General features: G+C 39.8%; 1 protein-coding gene across 2 annotated transcripts in view; it reads left to right on the top strand.

The window, feature by feature from the left end:
• LOC133517933 (intermembrane lipid transfer protein VPS13B) overlaps window positions 1-27967 on the top strand; it is a 102099-nt gene that overhangs the window by 45507 nt on the left and 28625 nt on the right. For both annotated transcript variants that reach the window (XM_061851419.1, XM_061851426.1), the window contains 23 exons: window positions 1568-1690; window positions 1835-1982; window positions 2277-2395; window positions 3282-3381; window positions 3617-3830; window positions 4229-4406; window positions 4625-4779; window positions 8061-8199; window positions 8459-8582; window positions 8883-8992; window positions 11146-11327; window positions 13772-13918; window positions 14470-14677; window positions 15693-15895; window positions 16151-16227; window positions 17009-17178; window positions 17416-17531; window positions 17865-17953; window positions 18217-18347; window positions 19116-19261; window positions 20565-20690; window positions 25920-26031; window positions 26678-26854. In XM_061851419.1, the coding sequence (XP_061707403.1) occupies window positions 1568-1690; window positions 1835-1982; window positions 2277-2395; window positions 3282-3381; window positions 3617-3830; window positions 4229-4406; window positions 4625-4779; window positions 8061-8199; window positions 8459-8582; window positions 8883-8992; window positions 11146-11327; window positions 13772-13918; window positions 14470-14677; window positions 15693-15895; window positions 16151-16227; window positions 17009-17178; window positions 17416-17531; window positions 17865-17953; window positions 18217-18347; window positions 19116-19261; window positions 20565-20690; window positions 25920-26031; window positions 26678-26854 (3294 nt within the window). The remainder of the gene's footprint in view (window positions 1-1567; window positions 1691-1834; window positions 1983-2276; window positions 2396-3281; window positions 3382-3616; window positions 3831-4228; window positions 4407-4624; window positions 4780-8060; window positions 8200-8458; window positions 8583-8882; window positions 8993-11145; window positions 11328-13771; window positions 13919-14469; window positions 14678-15692; window positions 15896-16150; window positions 16228-17008; window positions 17179-17415; window positions 17532-17864; window positions 17954-18216; window positions 18348-19115; window positions 19262-20564; window positions 20691-25919; window positions 26032-26677; window positions 26855-27967) is intronic.

A 27967-nucleotide genomic window follows, 5' to 3' on the forward strand; every position in this document is an offset into this window, starting at 1 on the left:
TCTTTGTTTATTATTATTTATTATGTTAACTAATTCATGATATAACCTTTTGTGAACACTATATAAGACAGGAGTGCCCAACCACTTACATCCCTCTTTTGCGAAGGGGTGATTAAAGCAAGAAAATATATGTGAAATTTCTTGACGAGAAAGGGTATGAAAGTATTTCGTTATTGTTTGGCGTAGCTTGTTGCTAAAATGGTTGGGAAACTCTTATGTAAATGGCGTCAAAATATTTTCTTTTTAATCTCGTTTCATGCAATATATATATATATATATATTTTTTTTTCATTGATAATTGATATAAAGCAAATTGATTATGTAGCTGGGGAGCCGGCGATGCTAAATGTGTAGTTACTCGAGCGTTGAGATAGGAAGAAATAGGTTATATAAGGTCGTGCTCACAAATTAACTACCGATATATGGTACTATGGTACGATATAATTTTGGTTCTTTACATTAAAACAATCAAACAGAAAATAAGAAATTTTCCTAATTTTTTTTTTTTTTCATTTACCAAACAAAAATATAATTAATACAGTGAAACTTGATTAAGTGGGCCCTGGATAAGTGAGAAACTTCCATAGCTGGGACTCGTGGTGCGGTTCCGACATTTTACCACTGAATTACCTCTGTTAGTGAGACAAAACAAGCCTCTATAACTAAGATTAGTATATAGTCACATTTACCTCTATAATTGAGTCAAAGAGTGTATTTACCTCTATTACTTAGACTATATTTGCAAGAATACTTTTGCTTTTTTGTTTTTTTATAATGTTATAGGAATCGACCTCTTTAACTAGGACTATTCTAGAACAATTTTTGTTTTTTTACTAATTCTTACTATTCCCACAAAATCCGCATTTGGTTAATTGTGTCTACAGGTCTTCAAGTTTTATTAACTTAGTTTAAATACTTAAAAGTATAGAAACGAATCTTGATAAGTAACACGAAGAACCAAAAATTGGACTTTAACTCCGCCTTTTGTACGATAAGTTCTTCTTTTCTGATCTGCTTTACGATTTGTGTTGAACCCCCCACCAACCAACGGTTCAACATAAACGGCTAAAAGTTGTTAAGGTTGGTAAGTTGTATCTTAACCTGACGCGCTCAAGTAACTACAAAAATCTCCTCTTGGGCTCCCTAACCAATATGAGCAGCGCAAGCACAGAACTTGATTTCTTGCTATTGCCGAGGCACACTGTCATGTTTACTGATGTACCAGATATGATATTTAAACAAGCACAGTATTGCTATGCGACGGAGATTGAAAAAGGTAAACTGAAATGGAAAAAGCAAATTTTTTCTAATATAACAAGATATACGAATAAAACTTACACGTATAACATTATCTATTCAAGACAATAACGTGCCTGTCGCCTATGAAATGTCGCACTGCATCATATTGCTATGCTTAGCACAACCGTAAATGTATCTCGAAACTTTTTGGACGTGGATTTTAATGCACAAGAACAAGGTACACAATTGAATGAGTTTTGTTAATGCTCATAGGGTTGTTATGCTGATGATTTGCAGCACATTTCTAATCTGTCTACATCGTGTACAGGCTCAGCAAGCGTTGAAACTGCCCCGTGCTAGGCTGACTTCAGGCAAGTTGGCGCTGCTGCACATTACTTTACATCAGCCCAATCTGTACTACTGGAGAAAAAAAACACGGAAAAATCTTCAGGTGCGAATAACATCGATGTTTTTATTGAATATTGGCTTGCTTCGTTTTGATACCTTAAATATGAGAAATTGATCACATATGCAACGTCCAAGTTGTCTATAACTTTACTTTGTGACCTATTTAAACTCGCAGTTTTTATTATAGGTGTCACTGTTTAATGCGTGGATTGGACTGGGAGCGGGCGAGAAGGATGGTAGTCAGCCGCTATTTTCCACGTCGAAGGGAACGCCGGACCCGGTGACCGACATACCGCCGGCGCTCGCCACTGTCAAGATTGTTATACCGACTGGTGGTAATCTTAATCAATATTTTGTAAAATACGATGTTGGATGTCGATGTTTAACTGTGCATGGATTGAGCTGTGCGGGAGAGAAGGATGGCAATCAGCCGCTGTTTTTTACGGCGAAGGGTACGCTGAACCTGGCATATCGCGGGGGCTCGCCACTATCAAGATTATCATGCCGAATGATGATATAATCAATGTTTTATAAAATACAACGTTGGGTGTCCCGTTTGAACGCATCGGTCTAAAATCTCAGATCAGTATTTCTGGCATATACATATTTAACGGCGGTTTGTTTGACAGGCAGCGGGCCAAGCAACTACAGCGGCGTCAAAGGCTCCGTGACCGTGGACGTGGAGCGACCGGTGCTGCTGGGGCTCTCCGCGGATACTCTGCGCCGGCTAACTCTCATCAATCAACTGGTAATTCTACTACGACTTGTTAAAGGGTCAATTTGTCGTTGAGCAATAAAATCTTTAAGTACTTACGTAGCAATATTTAAAAATTATAACTAAAAACGGCGAAGCCAAAATGTAGGCCCATTTGAGGATGGTCTTCGCATTCAAATCACAAACGATTAGGTACCCGATATATTTCTGTATTTACTTTTAATTGTAAGATGCTAACATTACATTTGCAGGGCAAGCATGAGTTTAAATAAAGTTTCTATAAATTGTGATATCGACATATATAATGATAACATAGCAGTAATAAAAAATAAATTAATTAGACACACTTCATGGGTGACAATAATTCTTCCGCAGGACAGGGCTCGGTGCATTATTGAATATGTACTTACAGGATTCAACTACTTTTTTCTATTTTTAATTTTTGTAAAAATTAATCATATATATATATATATATGTTCATATGCTGTAGGAACTTGTATGTGTAAATTAAGATAAGCAAAAACTTTTTATAATTTATTATATTTCTATAAGTGAAAACCTGTAATTGGCTCTGTAATTCTATTGGAAGTTGTAGGTGGGAGAATCAACTTTTTAGCGTCACTCGTTGCCATGGTTACGATTAGTTGTCCAGGGGACAAAAGTTCATTGAAATACTGATTTTATGCTACTTAAATGTATCAAACTTGTGTTTTTGTGGTCGTTATAACCAATGTCCATAATGGGCCCCCTACTAAGCATGTTAATAGAACGGTATACAACGTCTCTTCAAACAAACTGTGCCACTGTTGTCCCTTGGACAACGGGACAGGATAACAAAACAAAAAAAGTTGATTCACCCAGGTATATATAGCGCTGTTGGTTTTCCATATCCTAAAATAAAATAAAAATTGTTTTATAGGTCCAAGAAAATTTGCAGAATAATTATGAGAAAGGAAGCATTACCTTCAGTGACAGCGATCTTCAAGCACCTCCGTTCCTTAAATTGCGTAAAATCATGGGTGAGTCATTTGTACATTTTAAAGTGGATTAAATGGATTTGTCCGCCTACTACTTGTCTTTCAACTTTTCCTATTGTCTTTAAAATCAAATTGCTACTTTGCGTTTTGACACGATTGGGCGCTGCTCCTAGTTACTTTGGTCTGGTCTGTCTCGTTGATATTCCGCCAGAGGCAGAGGAGAGGGATTTTATTTCAGATGGACTGTTTATAGACCCTTTAATATATTTTTTTACAGTTAGCAACACCTTGGAGAATATCGTAATTCAAATGAACCAGCTCGGTGTGACGGGCAGCGAAGGTACAATAGGGTGGGACAGCGCGTCCCTTCAGATAGGTGCCGCGGCGCGGCCGGAGCGGCTGGTCGCGCGCGCGCTTGTATCTGCTCTGCTGGTGGCCACCGGCCCGCTCAGCGACCAGCGCCATATCCTCCTGCAGCCGATGATGCTAGGGTAACTATGTTCTGTATGCGTCATCCCGATTTGAAGAAACGATAGGATGGGCTAGCGCGTCGCTCCAGATATTTTTCATTGCAACATTTTTCAATTGAATCAAAAATAGGTAAGTATGAACATATTACTATACTCTGAACAAAGAATGTCCTAGAGTCCGTCTAACATAACTTTGCACCGAATAAATTGAGGGAGTGGCATTATAAACGTCATATTTTCATTGAAATTTGAGATTAAAGATAACATTGCCACAAGTTGTCATTCCAAATACCTTGCAGAGCTAGCTCAGTCTTACTATATGGTCTATGTCTAATTTCGCTAAGATTTAGTGCAACTGTCTCCTCGTATAATGGCTGCAATGCGATTAATTCTAAAATCTATTACTTCTAATTGGGCAGTATGGACTTGGAGTGCAGCTGGGAAGCGTGGCGAAGGGCCGAGGATGGCGTGTCGGCGCGCGAACCCTCAGTGCGCATGACCGTAGACCTGGACCGCGTCACGCTGGACGTGCGGCCGGAGGACCTCGCCGCCCTCCGCAGGATACAACTAGCAATAGACACGTTGGCTGATAAACAGGTACTTAAGGCCAATATGGAGAAGTTCTTTTGTCGTTTCTAACTCATGTGTAACTACACATACTTTACTTACAGAAGGTAGGTAGAGTGGAAGGAGCGAAGCTCTACCTTTCTGTTTGTGTCTGAACTAAGTAGGTACGGGTCTCATTAATATTTTTCTCAAATAGAAAAAGAAAGCTTTTGATCACGTCTTTTGAATTGCATTTTATATTTTTATAGATGTGTGTCAAGAAGGAAGAAAAGGAGCTCCTTGCGCCGCAGAAAGAAAACAGCGATAATTTGCGGTCTTTCAGTAAGCGGAGCATGTGCGAGCGAGTGTTACCCAGTTTGGAGTCAGTCGAGGCCTCTGACCAGTATTACAAGGACGATCTCAAGTAAATTATACAACACTTTCGTGTGTCTTTATACAAGTTATTGTTATTGGCTTTTTAGCCACCAGTTATCGAGTCCGTATGAAACAAATGTATGTACGTTTAGGTGGGGTTAAACTTTCAACGGGCGAGTGATATAAAGTAGCAGCAAATAATCTATCATATTTTTCAGATACATTTACATAATTTTTTGGTAATTTCTCAAAAACGGCTTTATCGATTTCAATGATATTTACAATACCTATAGGAAATCCGCATTGGGCTAACGTGGCTGCCCGTTGCCACTTGCGGGGGGAATATCTGTTTATATGATACAACGTCTAATTTCACGAATTTTCGAATGAATGCCTGCGTAAAAATAAATATGATACAATTTTTTGCCGCTACTGTAACACAAAACCAGTTCAGGTTTATGCCGGGGAGAGGTACAACAGACGCCATTTTTGCACTTCTCCAATTGTGCGAAAAATACAGACAAGCCAAAAATAACCTGCATATGGTGTTAGTGGCCCTCGAAAAGGCAGACGACCGTGTACCCCGTGAGGTTTTGTGGTGGGTTCTGAAAGAGAAATGCTTGCCTGGGAAGTATGTGCAGCTAATCTGGTCAATGTACAACCAATGTTGTACACGCATCCGGTCTGCTGCAGGCACCAACAATAGGTTCCGTGTCACGATAGGCATGCACCAGAGATCGGCTTTAAGTCCTTACCTCTTCCTGTAGAGCTATGATGGTCGGCTCTTTATCATTTGTCACCATGCCTGTCACGTTCTAACAAGTATGTAAGCGCGAAAGTGACGGGCATAGTGACAAGTGATAAAAATGGAACCATGATGCCACCGCTGCTTATTATCAGACCTCGGACAGGGTGAGCTGTTTTAAGAGTTTGCATAATATGGACATACCTACGTAGTCATTCAATGGCAGATGTGATGTAATTGAATAACGAATTAAATTATTCTATTTAGATCTTTACATAACTAGCAAAACAAATTAATTGTATAGCAAGCCTCTTTAAATGATAAGCATATTATTTTATAAGCTGGTCTTTGTCTGCTTCTGTCAGTCAGAAATTAGAAGACGTCATAGCTAGAAACCCAGACTTAGATCTGTTTAGGGACTATGCTGAAAAAATTTCGGAAGGAACAGATGTGGACGGTATTTTAATGTACAACTTCACTCCGCTCACTTCAGTGGAAGTAGAAAGGTCTTTTTCCATCTATAAGTGGATATTAAACTCAAGAAGAAGTGCGTTGAAAATTGAAAATCTAGAAAAAATTATAGTTCTTTATCACAATAACCAATAACAAAGAAAAATTTGAATAAATAAATAATACTTACTCGTTTTGTACATAATGCACTGTCATTTTTGTTTAATTATTATTCATGAATTCTTTTTAATATTTCATCTTGAGGCATATCTATATTAACATCTACACTTGACATTAATGACGTAAAAATGGCTCACTCTGTCCGAGGTCTGCTTATTATGGACGCTCTGTCGTCGGACATACAAGAGGAGGCACCCTGGTAAAAAGTATATTTGAGGATGACATTGTGCTTGTAGGTGAAAACTAACTCGAGGTGCAGAACAAACTTGAGAAGTGGCAGCAAAAATTGGAGAATGTTGGCCTGAAGTTCAGCAGATCTAAAACAGAACATATGTTTTGACGACCGGTTTGGCCTAGTGGGTAGTGACCCTCCCTACGAAGCTGATGGTCCCGGGTTCAAATCCTGGTAAGGGCATTTATTCGTGTGATGAGCATGGATATTTGTTCCGGAGTCATGGGTGTTTTCTATGTATTTAAGTATTTATAAATATTTATATATTATAAATATCGTTGTCTAAGTACCCTCAACACAAGCCTTATTGAGCTTACTGTGGGACTTAGTGTAAGGCCTGAGTGGACGCTCGAGTTGCGCGTGCAGCGGGGCGGGCGTGCGGCGTGCATGTTAAACAAATGCAAACGTATAGGAGCGGCCTTAGTGCACGCTGCTCACATCACTTGTGAGCCCGACGCCATGCTGCACGCCCCGCCGAACGCTCCGCTTCGAGCGTCCACTCAGGCCTTACACTTAGTCAAATTGTGTAATAATGTCCTATAATATTTATTTATTCTATTATATTTATGTTCTGTGATTTTGGCTGTCTCTCCAGTTCAGCTGCCATAGAACTCAACGGCGTTAGATTGCCGGTCTACTCTGACTTCCTTCTCGCTCGTTCAGTGCGATGGCGACATTTACCGTGATGTAAAAAAACCGGATTAGCACAGGATGAATGAAACGGTGACAGGTCACCGGAACCATTTGCGATACTCGGATTCCTCTTCGATTGAAGAGTAAAATTTATAAAACTATTATACCTAAGACCTGTCGTCATGATTGGGTGTGTGGCATGACGAGGATGGATAGGATAAGTAAATTGTATATAAGAGAAAGCCTGAAAGTTGCACCCATAGTAGAAAAAGTAAGAGCGAATCGCTTAGCGTGGTACGGGCAAATGATGCGAAGGAATGAAAGTCATGTGACGAGAAAGTTATTATGACTAAATTTGGAGGGAGGTAAGAGGAAAGGAAAACCTAGGAGAAGGTGGATGGACTGTGTGAGAGATGATATGAAACGAACGCAAGTGAATGATGAAATGACGGGTGACAGAGAGGTACCTATGGAAGAAAAAGACATGCTGCTCCGATCCCAAGTTAATGGGATAAGGGCAAGCGAATCATGATGATAATACGGCCATTAGTGGGACTTATATAAGCTGGTCATGTGATGTGTGTAGTTAGCAACACAATGAGAATCTTCAGTGCAAAAGGGTCTAGCAGGCTAAGCGAACTAGAGGTGCCCCCAACGACGGATTTGGTCATTCTTTTAGGTGGTGTACTGGCAAGTCCTAAGAACGATCTACGCTTAATATCAGTCCTCGATCTTCTTTTGTTTTCGAGTTATTCAGGATAATGTGTATTTTCTAGCCTATTTTATTATTGACAAATATAATTTTGTTTCGTTAATCTAACTTGAACAGTTTACAAAATATGCCACTTTCAATGATACGCTGATTATTTTACATTATCCTGAATAACTCGAAAACAAAAGAAGATCGAGAACTGATATTAAGCATAGAGTGTTCTTAGGACTTGCCAGTACACCACCTGAAAGAATGACCAAATCCGTCGTTGGGGGCACCTCTAGTTCGCTTAGCCTGCTAGACCCTTTTCTGCTTGACATTTGACACAAACGGCTACTCAGACAATGTAACGTCAATGACAGTAATCCATCCTTACAGAAGTGGAGCTTTTAAAATAGTGACCGGGGGCCAGTTCCCGATGGCTTACCAGGTGACAGTGCACGGCGACGCCATGTCCTGGCGCTACCCGCACCCGCGGACCATCACTAGAATCACGGTGTTTCCCATACCTGGCATTGTGAGTGCTTATCATTGCAGCTTTTCTTGTCTAATCAATCTCTTCGTCGTTGTCATAGTTAAGTTATAGTTATTCAAGTAATATATTATTGCACCTTGATAACTGCATATTGTGAAATTATAGTTTTTAGTTGTTCTAGGCGTTTTATAAAGGGATTTGGCCATTTGTGCTGGTTTTTAAAACAATATAATTGATCAGTTTCCGCTATAGTTTTTTTTCTTAGATTTAAATAATTGATTTGTTGTATTTTTAATAATAGGACGAAGAAGTGAAATGCAAGTTGGAATTCTACGATCCGTTATTGAAAAAATGGGAGCCGCATACATATGTTACTCTGCCTGTATCGGAACCTAACGAAATAAAATTATATGCAGAACCACCAGGTATGTAATTACATTCTTGTAATTAACAACTATAGTTGTGAAAAGTGCGGAAGGTTTCCAAAAAGCTGGAAACTTCTCAATAGTTACTGAAAAAATCACAACTAATAAAGGAAGTTTCCATTTAAAAATAATAAAAATTGAGTTCCATACAAACATTTGAGAAGCTTCCGAAATAATTATATTTGGAAATATACCTACAAATTTCGGAATCTTTCCATCGGAACATCAGTAATAACAACTATCTAATACAGTGACTTTTTATTACAAATAGTACCAGTGGCCTATTTTTATCCTATTTAGATGCGGTTTTTGCAACCTTGTGGAGATTTCGTGCGGATTCTGACACTAAGCCTGAAGAACGTACCTTCGAGTTCGACATCTCCAAATTTATGCCCAGAGCCGACCCACTGGTATGATTTCGTTTATGTCACGTGTCAAATATTAAGAATCGATCGTCATAAAGAACCATCAAACTTTACAACCAAATCGATTGAGTTAGATTGTTCTTTATTTAAGATAACTGCTTTCTACAAGCTTTTACTTGCAGTGTTACTACGAGGGGTGATCCAAAAATAATAGTAATCAGAATGAAAGACATATCACATGTTTAAAAATATGTTATGTTATTATTGAATCTAGTCTTTTAGTAAGCTTACTCACATACTAGACCTTCTGTTCAATAAAAAAAAAAATGATTTTGTTGACCCTTAAAAACTGCCTTCACAACGGCCATTACTTCGCTATCATCCAAAAATTTGTGGCAAAATGTTTTGGTTTCCTGGCAATTTAAACCCTGTATGACGAATGACTGCCACTGCAACATTGGCCCTGTAGGGGGTCTTTTGTTCGGTCGGGAACATTTTAGGCACTCAACTAATAGTAGTTTATGTGACAGCCACATAATAAAAGGCATTAAATACACGAGTGTGGGTTTAAGAAACGAATGAAGTGAGTTTCATAAAAGTATCACACGAGTGTATACATTATTTTATCAACACTTATTAAAAACTTTCTATGATATATTCACTAACCCAAATTACAGCCAACGTTGGGGCATCGTTGCTCTCTTGGCGCAACTCGCGGATATGTTGTGGCGTCACCGAAATATTTTTATCGCTCATTTTACATGAAACTTTTGCTATAGTTACTTTAAAAACCACAAAACATATTCATTTTATACTTAAAACTAATTAAAAGATAAACTGTACGTCAAATGGCGGTAAATGAAAACTTTTTTCACGTATGTCACGCATCCGTAGTGTTTTTAATTCAAAGACAAACTGGAGTCGGGGGCCTAATTCCGTATCATTCGATACAAAATAACATGCGAGAATTGTCAAAATTTTATGCAATTGACATTTAATTTCGAACAAAAAGGCATCTCGACTGATATTAGAATAGAGGTCAAATCGAATTGCTTTTTTTCAGAGTTGTTCCAAATTTGAATGTCACTACAAAATCGATTTTGATGTAATTATGAAGCAATTACAACACTATCACAGATAAGAAATTTGTTGAAAAAAAACAGTTTATCGTAATGTTGGCCAATATTTATGGATTTTGAAGGCATCATAGAGAGTTTATGATATAGCTTGACTAGATGCCTGATATGTATCTTTCTATCAGTTAACACGAGATCGTGATTTATTTGACGTTTTCTTCAGTAAGGACGATAGATGGACGGTTAATGTGGTGTTCGTCTTTAGTTGATGTTCAACCCAGGTTGAACTGCTTGCACCAGCATACAACTGTAGAATACGGGGAAGTAGAGTCCCCCAATGTGCCCACTTAATCAATGTGCATATTTATAGTACACATTTTCTTCAAACAGAACTACTTAGTAGCGGTGTTCACTTCGATTTTCTGCATCTCCACACATTTTTACCGACAACTCACGAATAAATGGATTTATCTCACTAACAGATCTATATTATTTAATTATTATTATGTTAATTTACTAACCAGAAACCACATTATATATTCTCTTTTCACTGTTTTCCTCCACTAAAAGTATTTAATTATCATTATTTTTGGATCACCCCTCGTATGTATGTTTGTACGGGTCAAACCTTGCAAGTTAAATTTGACCCACTTCCTGACTTCCAATGAAGCTGAAAATTTGCATACATATGTAAGTCGGGTGACAATGCAATATTATGGTACCATCGAGCGTATCTGATGATGGAGACAGGAGGTGGCAGTAACTCTGTGATAAAACAACGCAACCTAATTGTGATTGGGATTTTTAGAAATGTCGCGATGAGTATTAGTTGTGGTAAGGAAATTGTACAGTCATCGCTAAAAGCTAGTACAAAAAATGAAATTTTTGCCAAAAGCGTATCAATATTTACTTCTCCGGTATACAGTGTGGCCCAAATGTCATTATTCATAAAACTATACGAGCTCGAATTTGTTAAATAATGTTAAAGCTTTGTTAAAATTATCAACAATATGCACATCAAAAAAACGTATTTTTGGCCAACCTGGTTTGATCCAACTTACCTTAAATGTTTGATTTGGTGAACTGAACATACCAGCGTTTACGGAATATTTTCCCGTGCAGGCGACGGACCGCGTCGAGCCGCCGGCGGAAGCGCCCGCGGGCCTCGTGAGCGCCGAGCAGCTGTCCAGCGCGCTGCGCGTGGACTCATACTTCTCGCCGCGATCTGTGCCGCGCGTGCGCGCCGCGCTGCGCTGCACAGAGTTCGAGCTCTATGCGCATAACTCACTCCCCTCTCTGTCCAGGTCATCTATACCCTGCAACTTTAACCCTTTATAAGGCATAAGCGTGTCAGAAATTATGAAAAATTTAACCCTATCGCTTTTCAACAAAGTTTAAAATCATATGTGGCAAATATATGCCTTAAACTTTTGAGGATAAAACTTTTTGTACGCATGTTACGCAACTAGTTATATTTTATTTAGAGGCCAGCTAGAGTCGGTCTCAATCTGCGATATCGTTCAATATCAAGTAACAAGCGAGATTTGTCAAAATGTTTGCAATGGGGAAGGCTGCTGAAAGCTAATTGTAGATGGCGCCACTAGAGTTTGAGACAACTCGACTAACTCGTTGTATGAAATTTATAACTTAATAAAAATGTATTTAACCTTTTGAACGCCACGCCTATCGCACGCGGCGCGTAATCGTGAACCTTGTCGGTACAGTTGATAAGGTCGGTAAGGTTGATATTGGACTGTAGCCGTGCGCGTCATATGACGTCTTTGGCGGTCAAAAGGTTAATAAACCAATGTTTAATAAAACTTCATAATTAAACTCTCTGTATAAGTATTAAACTTTGTATTTGAGGCCGAGAAACTGTTGGATAAAGTTTCGAAGTCATTCAAATAAAAAGTGTTGTTTTGACAGGAGCATGTAGGATATTTTCATGTACGTAATAATCGTCTGTTTAACGCAATAAAATGGATCCTCATGAAATATATGGACGTCTGACTGTAACACAGTTAAAAGCACTATTACGGGAACGCAAGCCATCTGTAAAAGGAAAAAGAAGACCTCATATAAAGGTTAAGTATTTGGCTATGTACTGTTTTCACTAATCACAGATGAAGGAAAATGTACAATATCAGCAAGTTAATATTTTACGGCCAAAATAATAATTTTCAATTGAATCCATTCCATAATCCATTAAATGTCGATTATGAGGCACCAACAAAATTCACCTGTGATGTAAATTCTTACAGAGAAGCTCCCACCTCTGATCATGACATGTCTCATTAAATTAATACGAAACTTATTTGATTGTTGTAACTCACATTTCCTTTATGATAATTTATTTATTCAAAGAAAACAGGTGGGGCCAAACTAATGTTATGTCACAAACTCTAGTGGCGCCACCTAGTAGCAAAGTTTGGCAGCCGAGTTCCCCATTGTCACATCATTAAAAAAAAACATCATCTCGACTGATTGATCAAGCGTTAGCGAAGGTCTCCGTTTCAGCTTGGGCGAAAATGCTTTCGTATGTCCGGATGTTCTCCTCTGAACGTCGCAGTTCTCAACCGATTCTCGTGAAATTTTGTGAGCAGGGTCGGTAGTTAGATAGAACTTTTGTCCTTTCGTTTTTTGGATGATATTCAAAATGGTGGAAATTTGGCATAAAGGACTTAATTTTAAGTACTAATAAGGTATATGGCACTTAAGACCATTTTGAGTTCGCTGTGATAATGACTCAATGAAGTACTATCGGGGACATTCGCGGTGAACCACCTTAAGGGCGAAAATCTTTTAAACGTCTTTCAGGCGGTGAGGCGATAACACAAAAGTTGATGACCAATAGTATGGCACTTAAAAAAGTGGGTGGCCAAACAAAAAAGGGTAGCTCAGGTAAAGTTTATTGTCGTCCATTGTCTTTGTAACGGCCGGCATTTGCAAACTAAGATAAAGAATTCTAAATGCATCCTAATTGGTTATCTTTATGGGGAGGCGAAGTTTAGCCTAAACAGCAACAATTAATCAACTGTCCTTGCTACCTATTGTTTGTCTCAATACCTGCTTTTACGCTTTTCATTATTAAAATAAAGAATTCTAAATGTATCGTAATACTTATCTCTATGGGAGGCAGAGTTTAGCTCGTTGGGTCACCGCGAATGTCCCCGATTGTACCTAAGTATTATATATTTATGATTATGAAGTTTATCCCGAGATCTACAGTCCAGAGAGCCACTAGTATTATAATAGAGGTCATTTAGATCGTGTCATTCACGACGACGCGTGCCTGCCTTGACTCGTGATGTCATGTTATTAAAGGTTAGATTTTTTTGACGCGTCTATATCAAATTGCTTTGTTTTTCACGTTGTTCGAAATTTGAATGTCTTTATAAACTCTCACGTGGTCAAAAAGTTTATCTTTATGCTGGTCGTAATTTGCGGTTTGAGCGGGTATAGGTAATATGTAGTAGATTAAACTACAAGAGTCGTTTTATTCTCTTATCAAATAAAACGGGTTTCAACAATATTTTTGAACCTTGAACCACCACTACTACAATCTTTCATTGTTATAATTATCTGTCGTTGGTGATCATCATCTGTCATTGGTGATCTCCTACAATGTACTATACCCCGCCATCCCTATATTTACCCAGGTTGACGGTATCAATATTTTTTTATAAACAACTCCACCTTTTTTGTGTCTACTTTATACTCGGCGGTGACGTAAGTTTGTCCGTTGCAGAAATGCGAGTACGCTGGAGGGCTATTACGTGTCGCGGCCGCTAATGCGCAGCCACCGTGTGCTGTGCGTGAGCGCGGTAGACACCGTCGCGCATGCGCTGCTCGGCTCGCGCGCCGGCCGCGTACTGTTGCTTAACACCAAGCTATCGTGAGTTCAGCGTACTGTTGTAAAGGTCGCTGATGCGCAGTCATCGTGAGCTGTGTGAGCGTGGCTGACACCGTAGCGTATGCGCTGTTCGGCTCACATTCAGCTGCTCGTTATTAATCTCTAGTGAGTACAACGTGCTCTTGTTGCCGTCGCTGGAAGGCTACCCGTACGTGCGTCTCTCAACATCTAGCTCTGTGAATACAACATGTTCCTGACACGTTCGTCACACGCATATTATGATGTTATCGAGTCTTATGGCTACTCTTCACAATAGAATTGGTTTGTGAGTGGCCCTCATCGATACATAGTTAAATCATCATCAAGACTTCAAGAGAAAGCGTGCCGATCATCAAAACAAAGCAGCTATCAAATACGAACATTAGTGTTTACTCGACAATGAGTGGGTGAAACAATATTGACATTTCTGATATTGTAGATACAACTTAAAATCGCATCAATGATTTTGATGAGCACTCTTCTACTTTCACAACTTGGCCACCGTTGAATAGTCTTATGGTGTGTTGAAATGTAAAGCGTATTGTATCGAACAGATGCGACGTCCTGGACTGCTCGACGGGCACGCTCGAGCAGATGGTGGGGTTGACGCGCGTGCAAGCGAGTGCTTCCGTACCGAGTGATGTCGCAGTATCGCAGGCGCGAGTGCGCGCGTGCTCCGAGTGTGTGCGCGTGGCGCTGCACGTGCCGCGCCTTAGCACGCTGCGGGCGCTTGCCGAAGACTGGGGGCCAGCTTTACAGCAGGTTTGTACATGCAAGCCTATACTAGAATCGTAGGCAGCGACGTTGCAGGCGTACGTGCGCGTGGCACTGCACGCGCCGTGCATCAGCGCGCTGTCGGCGCTCGCCGAAGACGGGGGCCAGCTTTACAACAGGTTTGTACATGCAAGTCTACACTAGAATCGTAGGCAGCGACGTTGCAGGCGTACGTGCGCGTGGCACTGCACGCGCCGTGCATCAGCGCGCTGTCGGCGCTCGCCGAAGACGGGGGCCAGCTTTACAACAGGTTTGTACATGCAAGTCTACACTAGAATCGTAGGCAGCGACGTTGCAGGCGTACGTGCGCGTGGCACTGCACGCGCCGTGCATCAGCGCGCTGTCGGCGCTCGCCGAAGACGGGGGCCAGCTTTACAACAGGTTTGTACATGCAAGTCTACACTAGAATCGTAGGCAGCGACGTTGCAGGCGTGCGTGCGCGTGGCCCTGCACGCGCCGTGCCTCAGCACGCAGTGAGCGCTCGCCGAGGACGGGGGCCAGCTTTACAAGAGGTTTTCACTTACAGACTTACCCCCTTATTCATAAACGTCTACTAAAGTTAACAAGCCGCTAATAATAGTTTGTCCCTTTCCATAATACCAATACGTCGGAAAGGGACACACGATTATTAGCGGCTTGACAACTTTAGTAGACGTTTATGAATAAGGGGGTTATACTTAATTTCCGCGACTTCCACTCCGATCTGAGTAAATCAGCCGGCGACAGAGAAACAGAGGTCCTTAACCTAGGTGATAAGAGATCATTCAACAAATATATATTATGCCATTGACAGAAGGGGAGCTTAGAAGTAAAAACCTATAAGGAATCCAGTTAAGGTTATTTATATTTATAAATTATCGGGCCACTTTGAGTGTTTACAGGGAACACCAGTAGTCCGTAAACCACCGGTTAAGAACTACTCTATTGAAGTAGATCATCCAGCTTATCTATTATAATTTATTTAAGGTGTGGTTGTCCTTGTAAAACCAATTTGGAATTTCAGTGCAATGGAGACGTATCCACGGAGAATGAAGAGAAAGATATGGACAGTTGTAATGATTCCGAAGCGGACTTGGCTGCAATGACGGAGCTGGAGGGGCGCGTGTCGCTATGGCTCTACAACAGCTGCTCCAGCGCGCTGCGCGTGGGCCAGGAGGGCTGCGAGGAGATCGCGCCGCTGAGGCCCGGCGCGAGGCTCGCCTACCGGTAACACACGTATTCCTGTTGCAGCTAGAGGGGCGCATGTCTCTATGGTTACACCACACATCCTCCATCACAATTTATCACTAGCTAGGTCTCGTTGTATGAAGACAGAAGTATCAAGTACGCGGTTTGCCTGTCTATCTAAAAATGTGGTTGTTACTTTATAAAACGCGATTCAGTAAAAAATAATTATTTTATTTAAAAAGTCTTGTAATTCATTCGTCACTCGTGTTCCAATTCAATTCTATATCGTTTCAGATGGCCATCTCCAAATGCACCGTTCAAAATTCGATTTGCCCTAGCGGGGCCTTCTACAGACTGGCAATGGTCCTCTAGTAAGTATTACGTATTGTATAAACACACCACACTACACCAGTCATTTTTAGGGTTCCGGAGTCAACTAGGAACCCTTATAATTACGCCATGTCTGTCGATCCGTCTGTCCGCGGCTTTGCTCCGTGATTGGCCGGCAACGCACTTACAACCCTTCTGGTGTTTCGGGTGTCCATGGGAGGCGGTAATTGCTTACCATCATGTGTCCCGTCTGCTCGTTTGCCTCCTATGTCATAATAGTTATTTGTACAACAAGAGAGCAAAGTTTGATATTTCTTCGAGTGCTTATTTTAAGTCCCGTGCAAGCAAAAGATTCTATCATCACGACAGCAGTAAGAACATACATATTTGGAAGGTAAATATACAATCTGAAAAAATGTAATCGGCCGTCTTCATCACTTTTCACTCATGTTTTCTTAAAGTATTCTAACAATTAAGTTTAATTACCGCAATAAAACAAAACGAAAGATATTTCAGTAAAATAATACGGAAATAATGAAATAGCGAACATCAATTGACAGTTCAATCGAAAACTTTTTTGGAAAAAAATCTTTCTAATATACGGACCGAATTCCGGATACAACTGTTTGTCAACTATGGTAGAGATCGTTAAAAGTAGAATTATTTCACTAGGTCACTTGAATGTTATTTTACTTATTTTGTTTCACTCAGTGAGCAAAATACGATTTTGCTCACTGTTTTTAAGCAGAAAATTACCCTTGTTCCAGCTGCTGACGTGAAAAAAAGCTTACGAACAACGCTATCGTTATTTTTGTCGTGCAGGTATACCGTTCTCTTCGGGTGAGAGTCGCGTGCGGCTGCCGGACGTAGACGCGGCAGCAGGCGGCGTGTACGTGCACGTGCGCGGCGATGTGGCGGGCGCGCGCCGCACGCTGCACCTCTCCGGCCGCCTTGTGCTCGCCAACGTGCTGCGCCGGCCGCTGCATTACAAGGTTCACTGTGTTTGTTACATACAAAGCCTTGATACAGCAATACATACAAAGCAAAGTTAAGCTATATCCAATCATACAATCGCGTGACGGAATAGAGTCCTGGATGTGTCCTCAAGTATGTGTGTTTTACTCACAATTAGCTTTTTATTAATTTATTCAGAGCGCTAAAATATCACGTAGCTATTTCTATTAACTGTCAGTTCTTCCAAATTTACATACTGATCGCTTTATTCAAAGGTGCGAGCGAAAAATGCAAGTTCGAAAGCTTGGTATTCAGTGTGTTCGGGAGAGTTGAACGGCGAGACCGTGGGGCGGAGCGTCCTGTGCGGTGTTGACTGCGAAATGGTGCTTAAGTAAGTTGCCCGGCATCTTAAATTTAGCAGTACATTCCTATTAAAGTACGTACGTATACGAAGTGTCCACATTATTCCATAAATTTAAGAATCGTCTATATTGTCCTGTACACATTTTCTATAAAAAAAATATTATTTGTAACGTAATTTAAGCTATATGGTCTACGATCAGATGAATTTCATTACATAGAAAATTAAATCTAAATTTTTACTTCTCGCTAACTCATCTCACTTTGGAACATTTTTTTTTTAATAAAGAAGGTTCAAATATCTTATGCGATGTCTTTACATGTTTTCTCTAAAGTTGTAGTTTGAGCTTGTTACAATTTTCAGAATAAAGTTTACAACCCAGGACACCGGTTGGTCAGGCGACATACCGCTTAAGGAATGTCCTAAAGAAAACGTGCCGTGGCTAGTTAAAGGTAAGACGAAACTACTACATTAATTCTCAATTTAATATGACATTGACATGTATGCACGGCGTAAAGTGTGTGTGGCATATTTTTACAACCTATATATATATATTTGCGTAATTACATGACTCGCTCGAGTCGAGTGCCACGGAATGCACGCTCCGAGCGACGGCCATCCATGTGTATTAATGAATGTATGACGTCTGCGTTCGCGTGAGCGTGTATAGCGTGCGTTGCGCGACCTAGGCGTGAATGACACCCTCCGTTTGCAGTGCCGAGCGAGGGCGAGACGGCGTACGTGTCGGTGTGGTGCCGCGTGGTGCGCGCGCGCTCCGACGGCCGCGTGCTTGCTGCCATCTGGCCGCTCTACGTGCTGTGCTCGCACCTGCCGCTCGACACCGACGTTAGTATTAGACAGTAGACTTCTGTGGTCGAAATTATAGGTAGGTGAACTATTCTAGTGGCGCGCTGTTGATTCTGTACGCATTTGGCAGTTCCGGTGCGGTTTCTAGTTGCAGCTTGGACGGACTCTAACTACGGCCCCGTATACACGAGACGTCAGTTGCATTTTACGTCTTTGATTATAAAACTTAGAATTTCTCTTCCAAATGTTACAATGACGAATAATTAATCATAATGGCATTTTTACTGCTTTATACTGGGTGCCCAGTAATTAGCTGGGGGTACCCAGCTGGTTCAGAAAGTGCACTAATACGTCTAGTAAAAGTTTCGTGGTTTTCGAGATTATCGAACTTTTCTGTCTTTTTCCATATCTTTAAATAAATAAATTGGTCGCTCTGTTCTCCATACATTTTTTAATGCCAAATTGCAGCTTTCTAGCACTAACGATCACGGAGCAAAGCTGAGGACTGACAGACAGACGGACATGTCGAAACTATTATAAGGGTTTCTAAATGACTACGAAACCATAAAGAAGTTCTATTGTCTAGAAAACCACGAAACGTTTACTAGACCTATAAGATCATTTTCTGGACCAGCCTAAGGTGTTGTCGGTGGTTAGAAGATTATCTATTAATTACTGGGCACCTAGTAGATCTGCCTTAAGTTTATTTAAGAGGGCTTTTTTGGTTTTTGAAGTCAAAACTATGTAGACGGTGAAGTAAGGTTTGTGAACCACGGTGACTATTCATGACATGCCCGTTTCGTTCAGGTGTTAGTGTCAACGCAGAAGGAGACTTCGGAGGCCGCGGCGCGACCGTCTCCGCTGGTACAGACGGCGCTGGGCCGTGGCGCCTGCACGCACTTGCTGGCGCCCGGCACCACCGCGGCGCGCCACCAGCTGTCCTTCCAGTACAAGTAATCTGTCACATAACAGTACATTATTGCAGAGGCCGGGAAAGGGCAATTCGTGGATGAGTTTCGATTTTCGACAAAGAAGACGAATCCACGAATTGCTGTTCTTTGAATTTGAATAAAATAATTATAATTAAAGCATCAATAAGCGCTCACACAAATCCAACCTTCACATCAAAAACGTCAATTTCCCTCTTTAAGTATTTAAAAAAAGTTAAAAGCACAACTTATTCTGCCATTCAGTACCATTCAATATTCGTTCATTCAAAATAATTGCGCAATACAGTGCACGCATTCTTAGAGATCCTTAAAATATATATAGTCTTTGATTTTATTCAGCAGTATTTGCACGATCGATCATACACGACGAGACATGTAAGGCTGTTCGTATCCTATAGTTTAAAATGATGCTGGCCGGGTCGTGTAGACGCAGCCCGCGGCCGTATTAATTGGCTGATTGCGTTTTCCTTACTGAATACATGTTTTAAAAAAGTAAAAACAAAACAGTAATAACTTCCGTCCGCTAAAACACGAGAATAATGGTTTGATTTTTTTTATTTGCATTTGACCATAATGAAGAACTTCCCGTTTTACTTTTGATACAATAAGGTGAATATATCCAAGCATATTTGAGAAAATATACGTCGACACAGACTCGCTCACCCGTCGCTTTTCGCTAAAGGAAAATATCGTAAGAAAACCGAGCCGCTGCTGCGTGGACCCGAGGATGCCTTAGCGAACTGTGCCTAAAAGCCAGCTTAGGACAACGCTATCATCTTCGCCAAAACATTATAATTTAACCTATTTCGATTCGAGCTATTAGTTTAAAGTTATACCTTCTGTTCAATACCTATTTTCGTCTGAAATTTTCAGCGTTGCTCGAGTTATGTAAGTTCAATGTCTTTTTTTATTTATATATGAATAAAAAGAATTAAAATCAACTTATGGAAGTCACACCCATCGAAGGATTAGAAGTTCAATTAGTTTGCGCCTTAGATACATATACATTTGTAGTAGTGTTCAGGTAACCCAAGGTAGATTTATTACCACGTCCCTTATCTGTTGTGATATTAGGTTATTGTGAATCACGTGTTACATGTGTACCTTTACTTCTGGGTCTGGCCTCCTTGATCATGTCACTTGATTCACGCTTGATTCAGGTTTGCTAGATGTTTTCAATTCTGGGTTGTCTTTTCCTACATTAACGCCGCTTCCGAATCCTGACATTTGACAACAATGTGAAGTTAACTGACCACTAGTAGTTTGAAAATATATAAACATTGGCCAAAATTCCTATTGGTTGCAGGGACGTGGAACATCCCGTCACCCGCGAGGCGATTCCTCTGCACTACGGTGTGACCGACACCTCCGTGTTCGACAAACGGGCGCCGGCGAACAATATCAATGAAATCGTTGAAGAAATTCGTGAATGGTGAGACAATTGAACTGTATAAGTATTTTTTTACACATTACACTCATATTGTCATGTTATTAAAGGTTATTTTGGACAAATCTGGGGGTCTGTGACACGAACTATATCGTTGACATTGTTCGAAATATTTAAAACGGTGTCACTCAAGTAATTTAGATCGTATGTCGCTCAATATGTTTAGATTCTTTAAACCTTGTACCAAGCGAATTTAACGAGCGATTAAATATTTTTCCTACTCCTCTACTGTTATCTGTCATTTATGCATTCATTAACACGAATATAAGAACATACATAAAAGATTTCAAGAAAAGTCTATATTGTCTATTCCTCATAAAAGCTCTTGTGCTTTTATAAGCTATAATGTTACTGCGATTAATGGCTACCAACCTAACAAAACCAAAACGAATACAGTTTTAAACTAAGTGCATTGATGCCAACTTACAAAATATTCATTTGGTTGCATAGTAAAAATAATTACTTCATAAGTCAGAAACACGCATGTGACACCCGTAATATAGCAACACCCATAGACTACGAAGACCGCTTAGCGTTGCTTGTTAGTCTGCGTAGGCTATGGTGGCCAAAATTGAGAAAAAACTGTCCAAAAAATTAATTTAGCAAGTAGCAAGTACCAGGGCCTCATGAGTTACGAGGAGGTGTCGCCGACCGGCCGGCCGCGGCCCGGGGCGGGCCGGGCGCGTAACAAGGTATGCTCGCGCGTCTTGGCTATATACTTTTGCTGTAATTTGTTTACATAAATTAAGATTTATTTCATTTATTTTTGTTGACTCGTAGGAAAAATATTGTATGCAACGTTGTATAAGTAGGTCAAAAAATTCTCGTGGCGTATTCCTTTACAATGTTCGCCTACGCCTTCGGCTCCGGCTCACATTGTAACTCACGCCACTCGCCTTTTTTGACCCTTCTTATACAACTGTAGCATAAAATACTATTAATGCCCGTTGGCTGGTACGGTCTCATTTTCATCACTTGTCACGTTCTAACCAATTAAGTGCGAAAGTGACAGGCGTAGTAACAAGTGATAAAAATGCGACCGTGCTACAGCCGCAAGAGTGCATTTTGTAATGAGGTTTCGATATATTTTAGGTTACTTATATGTACATCGGTCAAATCTTACAAAAAAAAACCTGTAAAAAAACAATGAGTGTTGTAAAGCTGCCTTTTTTGTATGTAATTTGGAGTCTTTGGAGAAATGTGAAGCTATGTTTTGCAAGCAAAAAAAAGTTGTGCTCCCTGCGTAATTTGCGAAAAACTACAAAAAAATCGGGTTTTTTTTTCAGTTTTGTAGTTTTGTTATAAACTATATATTTTTGTCAAAACTTCCTGTGTGATGTTGAAAGAACATTAAATTTGAAATAATGTAAGCCCATTTACAGCGCCATATGTCAAATAGTTCTGGAGATATGAGGCTTTAAAAAAAGGTTTTTTTTAATTAATTAAATTTTTCGTTTGGGTTATTGTTTAAGACAAATATCGGCACAACCGCTCATGCTATTGCACTAAATAAAGTTATAGCCAATTTAATTACCTTTTATTTAACTGCAAGAAAGGGTCAGTAAGTCCTATAGTTCTCTTGTTTTGGGGAAGGCAACTAATGTATTGTTTAAGACATTGTCGAAATCCCTACGAAAGCAGTACCTACCATCGTCGAGATCGCAATGTACGATTAGCTTTTACCGGCCTTCCCCGATAGCAGCAGAGCGCTGTTAGAGGTCAACCATTTTTAAAATGCACTCCCCGCTTAGCACGTCATTACTTACGTTCATATGTATTACGTCGGCATTATCCCAAACTAATTGCATAAATGCTCCCTTTTCTATTTTCTGTGTCGATTTTTGTGGTAGGATAACAGAACTTACGACACGCAATGCGTCACTATAATTGTAGGAAAACCCAAACACTATATCCTCCTGAGTCCCAGAGGCCTTTATAAAGGACAAATTCCAAACATTAACATCATAAACATTTAAACTTTCACCAGGGATCCAAGAGGTTATAGCTACGCTGGTCTTTAATGCTGAGACGAATGATGTCTTGAGATCAGTGCCTGCTCTATTGAAACACATTTCAAAATATGAAAACAATATAAAAGATATAAACACATTATAAAATATCAAGATAGAGGATTGATTATATTTTTCCTGAAAATTTTCTAGTAATATATCCGCGTAAATGGCAAGCTATAATTTTAGGCAGCTACAACTCATTATTACCGTTGATAGTGTTTTATGGTGTTCCGGTTCAATTATCGAGCCAAGTAAAAAAAAAACCTTGGAGTCATATTAGATCGCACACTGTCTTGGGTACCACAGATAAGTATGATTGGCAGGAAGATGTTTGCTTCTCTGGGGTCACTTCGCAGGCTTCGTATAACTCCTTGCCGCTTACTACCAGAATTGCGCTGCTCAATCTCTTCTTATATTTATTTGCTATCTTGATCTTACAGAGGCCCAGCGAAATAAACTTGAGCGCCTTCAAAACGTCTGTATAAGGTACATATTTGGCTTACGTAAATATTACCACGTCTCTGAATTTCGTATCCAGCTCAAGTGGCTCCCTATTCGCCATTGCCGTAACTCTCATAATCTTGTACTTCTGTATAATATTACTTTCAACCACACTACCCCTCTATATCTTAAAGAGCGTTTCAACCATCTTTCTTCTGTCCGGTGTGTGGAGACACATCTTGCTCCACCATCTTCTTCATCAAAATTTTAACTGGCCTTTATGCATGATTGTATAATATATATATATATGTATGTTTATATGTATTTTTATATGAGTATGTAGGTATGTAGTATATTAAAGTTTATTATTGTTTGAGTTTTCAGTTGATTGAATTATATGTATATCGGTACTACCCGTTTAATGTTGTTAGTTCTTAGTTTCCTGCTACTCAAAGGTTGTCTGGAAGAGATCGCTTCTTAACTTTAAGACCGCCTGTTGTTACCTAGCTTTTAACTGTATTTCATATTCTTTGTATTTTTAACTGTATGGTGCACAATAAAAAAATATTTACTTACATTATAGCCTTTTTTTTTATACCACGACGGTGGCAAGCAAGCATACGGCCCGCCTGATGGTAAGCAGTCACCGTAGCCTATGGACGCCTGCAACTCCAGAGGTGTTACATGCGCGTTGCCGACCCTTTAAAAATCTGTACACTCCTTTTTTGAAGAACCTCATACTGTAGACCCTCGGGAAAACCTCGGCAGGTAGCTCATTCCACAACCGGAGCGTGCGCGGGAGGAAGTTCCTCTTAAACCGCACAGTGCGTGACCATTTAGGTTCTAGGGTGTGAGGATGAACACCCTGCCGACGGCGGGCGGTGCCTTCACCATTACAGCAATTTAATTTTTTTACGATAACACGAGAACTATAGGACTTAATGACCGTTTTTTATACTTAAATGAAAGGTGATTAAATTTGCTACGACTTTATTCATTGCAATATATCTCAAAGCATGAGCAGTTGCGCCGATATTTGTCTTGAAATATAGGCAAATCGAAACATTCATTAAAAAGAAAAAGAAACCTTTTTCTAAAGCCTCATTTCTCAAGAACTAATTGTAATACGGCGCTGTAAATGCTTAAATAATTCCAAAATTAATGTACTTTCAACGTTACACAGCAAGTTCTGAACAAAAACCCATAGTTTAATAATAAACCTGCAAAAACGAAATTTTTGCAGTTTTTCGCAAATTAGGCAAGGAGCACAACTTTTTTTTGTTTGAAAAACATAGTTTCATATTTCTTCAAGGACTCCAAACAACATACAAAAAATATAGATTTACATCACGCATTGTTTTTTAGGGTTCCGTAGCCAAATGGCAAAAAACGGAACCCTTATAGATTCGTCATGTCCGTCTGTCTGTCCGATTCTGTCACAGCCACTTTTTTCCGAAACTATAAGAGCTGTACTGTTCAAACTTAGTAAGTGGATGTATTCTATGAACCGCATTAAGATTTTCACACAAAAATAGAAAAAAAACAATAAATTTTGGGGGTTCCCCATACTTAGAACTGAAACTCAAAAAATCTTTTTTCATCAAACCCATACGTGTGGGGTATCTATGGATAGGTCTTCAAAAATGATATTGAGGTTTCTAATATCATTTTTTTCTAAACTGAATAGTTTGCGCGAGAGACACTTCCAAAGTGGTAAAAAGTGTGTCCCCCCCCCGTAACTTCTAAAATAACAGAATGAAAAATCTAAAAAAAATATATGATATACATTGCCATGTAAACTTCCACCGAAAATTGGTTTGAACGAGATCTAGTAAGTAGTTTTTTTTTAAAACGTCATGAAATTAAAAAAAAAATTTTTTTTTCATCATACCCATACGTGTGGGGTATCTATGGATAGGTCTTCAAAAATGATATTAAGGTTTCTAATATCATTTTTTTCTAAACTGAATAGTTTGCGTGAGAGAACCTTCCAAAGTGAAAAAAAGTGTGTCCCCCCCCCTGTAACTTCTAAAATAACAAAATGAAAAATCTAAAAAAAATATATGATATACATTGCCATGTAAACTTCCACCGAAAATTGGTTTGAACGAGATCTAGTAAGTAGTTTTTTTTTAAAACGTCATGAAATTTAAAAATTTTTTTTTTTTCATCATACCCATACGTGTGGGGTATCTATGGATAGGTCTTCAAAAATGATATTAAGGTTTCTAATATCATTTTTTTCTAAACTGAATAGTTTGCGCGAGAGAACCTTCCAAAGTGAAAAAAAGTGTGTCCCCCCCCCCTGTAACTTCTAAAATAACAAAATGAAAAATCTAAAATAAATATATGATATACATTACCATGCAAACTTCCACCGAAAATTGGTTTGAACGAGATCTAGTGAGTAGTTTTTTTTTTAATACGTCATAAAATTAAAAAAAAAAAAATTCATCAAACATATACGTGTGGGGTATCTATGGATAGGTCTTCAAAAATGATATTTAGGTTCCTAATATCATTTTTTTCTAAACTGAATAGTTTGCGCGAGAGACACTTCCAAAGTGGTAAAATGTGTGTCCAAAGTGGTAAAATGTTGAACAAGATCTAATAAGAAGATTTTTTTTAATACGTCTTAAATTGTACGGAACCCTTCATGCGCAAGTCCGACTCGCACTTGGCCGCTTTTTTATTGTAAGATTTGACTGATGTAATGATTAAGCCACTCCAGTTGTGAATCGACCTGTAATTTTTGCTGTAGGTTTGACCGGTCGGCGCGACGGGCGACTTCCGACTGGCCTTATTCTATAGTGGCGTCCCACTGGTCGGGGACGTGGAGTCCGGCGTCATTGCAACCACGCTGTGATGTCACGGTTAGTTTTTAATGAGGTTAAAACCCTTATCTTTTGTTTAGGAATATAATCATTCTGTAGTGTATATTCAGTTCCAATCAATTGCCGCCATAGTCATACATGTTTTTACTACATACATTATTTTTGTTCTATAGCTGGAATTGGAACATTACCGGAAGCTGAAACCTAAACGATTGCAGCGCCTTATATCCATTATTCTCTATATATATTTTACAGTACATATGGTGCTACTTTATCGCACTAGTGCGAAAATTAGCATATTACGTCACTGTGTCGAACATTTAAAGGGCCATATGTACTGTAAAACGTTGTACGATACATGTGCGAATAGGTAATTCGCAACGCGTGTCGATTTAAAACACTCCCTTCGGTCGTGTTTTAATTTATCGCCACTCGTTTCGAATTTCCTATTTTTCGCACTTGTATCGTAATGTCCTATTATAACATGTCACTCTTTACTTTTCCGTGTACCCGATGGGTGATAATAAAGAGCCCTGCATACTCCAGGCGCTACCTATCGATTTGTCTGTTACCGAGCTATATTACATAAGATTTGATACCGCTTATCGTCGTAAAGCGTAGGTCATACTTTCCAATGCATTCTCATTTGGGATTTTGTAACCTGAGTTGGGTGGGTATGAATCAGGTGCGGTACGACGCAGTTCGCGCGGGCGGCGGCTGCTCGCTGCAGATCTCGCTGCGGCCCGTGGCGCTGCTTTGCAACGCGGCGCGCGTACCGCTCACGCTGCGCGCACACGACGCTGCGCCGTTGTGCCGGCTAGAACCCGGCGCCGCGGTTTCCGCACCGAGTGCACTTCTGCAGGTCCGTACTCGAAATGCTAGCTAAATAGGAAGACTGCGACTGCTGGCTGTGGCCTGCGACGCTGCCGTGCGACGTGCTAATATTGCGCGCACACTAATGCCGCGCTGCTTTGCAGGTCCGTACCCGTCGTGCTCGCTGTCAAATTGGGTATTTGAAATGTAATAATTTTTAAGAAAAAAAAACCGACTTCAATGAAGGAGACCGGTGAAAGAATAGTACATTGTGCAACGAGGGGGGTAAGTGAAATATTGTACAAGAGTCTATATATCCACGACAGCCGCAGGCTGGAGTGAATTAAAGACTCGAGTATCAATATTCTTACCCCCGGAGTTACACACAATGTTTTTCATCACACTTGCGAAGAAAAAACTAAATTTTAAGCGAAATAATTCTTAAATACGGTGACATTTCAAAGATTCGTCTACCATATTCTCATTTTTGACAGGTTACGCATCGAAGGCACAGACCTATCCGACATTCAGCCACAATTGAAAATTGTATAAAACTATTTTAAACGACTATTAAATTAATCAAATTAAATAATTTTAAACGTGAACAAAAATATTAAATTATAAACGTTAATATTTTAAAAGTATAACATTTATGCTACTTGGTTTGTATGGAAAATTTATAACTCTCTGGAGAGTTATAACTTTCTTTTTTCACAATCCATAACTCCCGTGGGAACAAAATAGGCCTTTGTCCTTAAGTTTACCTGCATGAAATAAGATCTCTTTCGAGCAAGTGTGATGAAAAGATTATTGTTGATTTTTGATTTCATACAATGAATCGATTGACATTATTTACAAAAAGTGTCAAGTAGCCAATTGGCGCTGTACATGTTGTTATACCTTATGCACGTGCAACGAACCGCCGCACACTGGTTCTAAATCGAATGTGGGATAATTCTTTTTCTTGTGTAAAATGTCTTTGAACGCCGACCATGACGCCGAATATAACATTCAAAAATGTCACTCATTTGCCAAAATCACGGACACAAACTAGCCAAGATGAAGGTAACATAGACAGCTTACGCCATTACACATAACACATATGAGCGCTATTGGCGCTGTGGGCATCAGTTTTCGCAACGACTAGGCATTCTTGGCCTCC

The sequence above is a fragment of the Cydia pomonella genome, chromosome 1, assembly GCF_033807575.1.
Source record: "Cydia pomonella isolate Wapato2018A chromosome 1, ilCydPomo1, whole genome shotgun sequence".
Classification (NCBI taxonomy): Eukaryota; Metazoa; Arthropoda; class Insecta; order Lepidoptera; family Tortricidae; genus Cydia; species Cydia pomonella.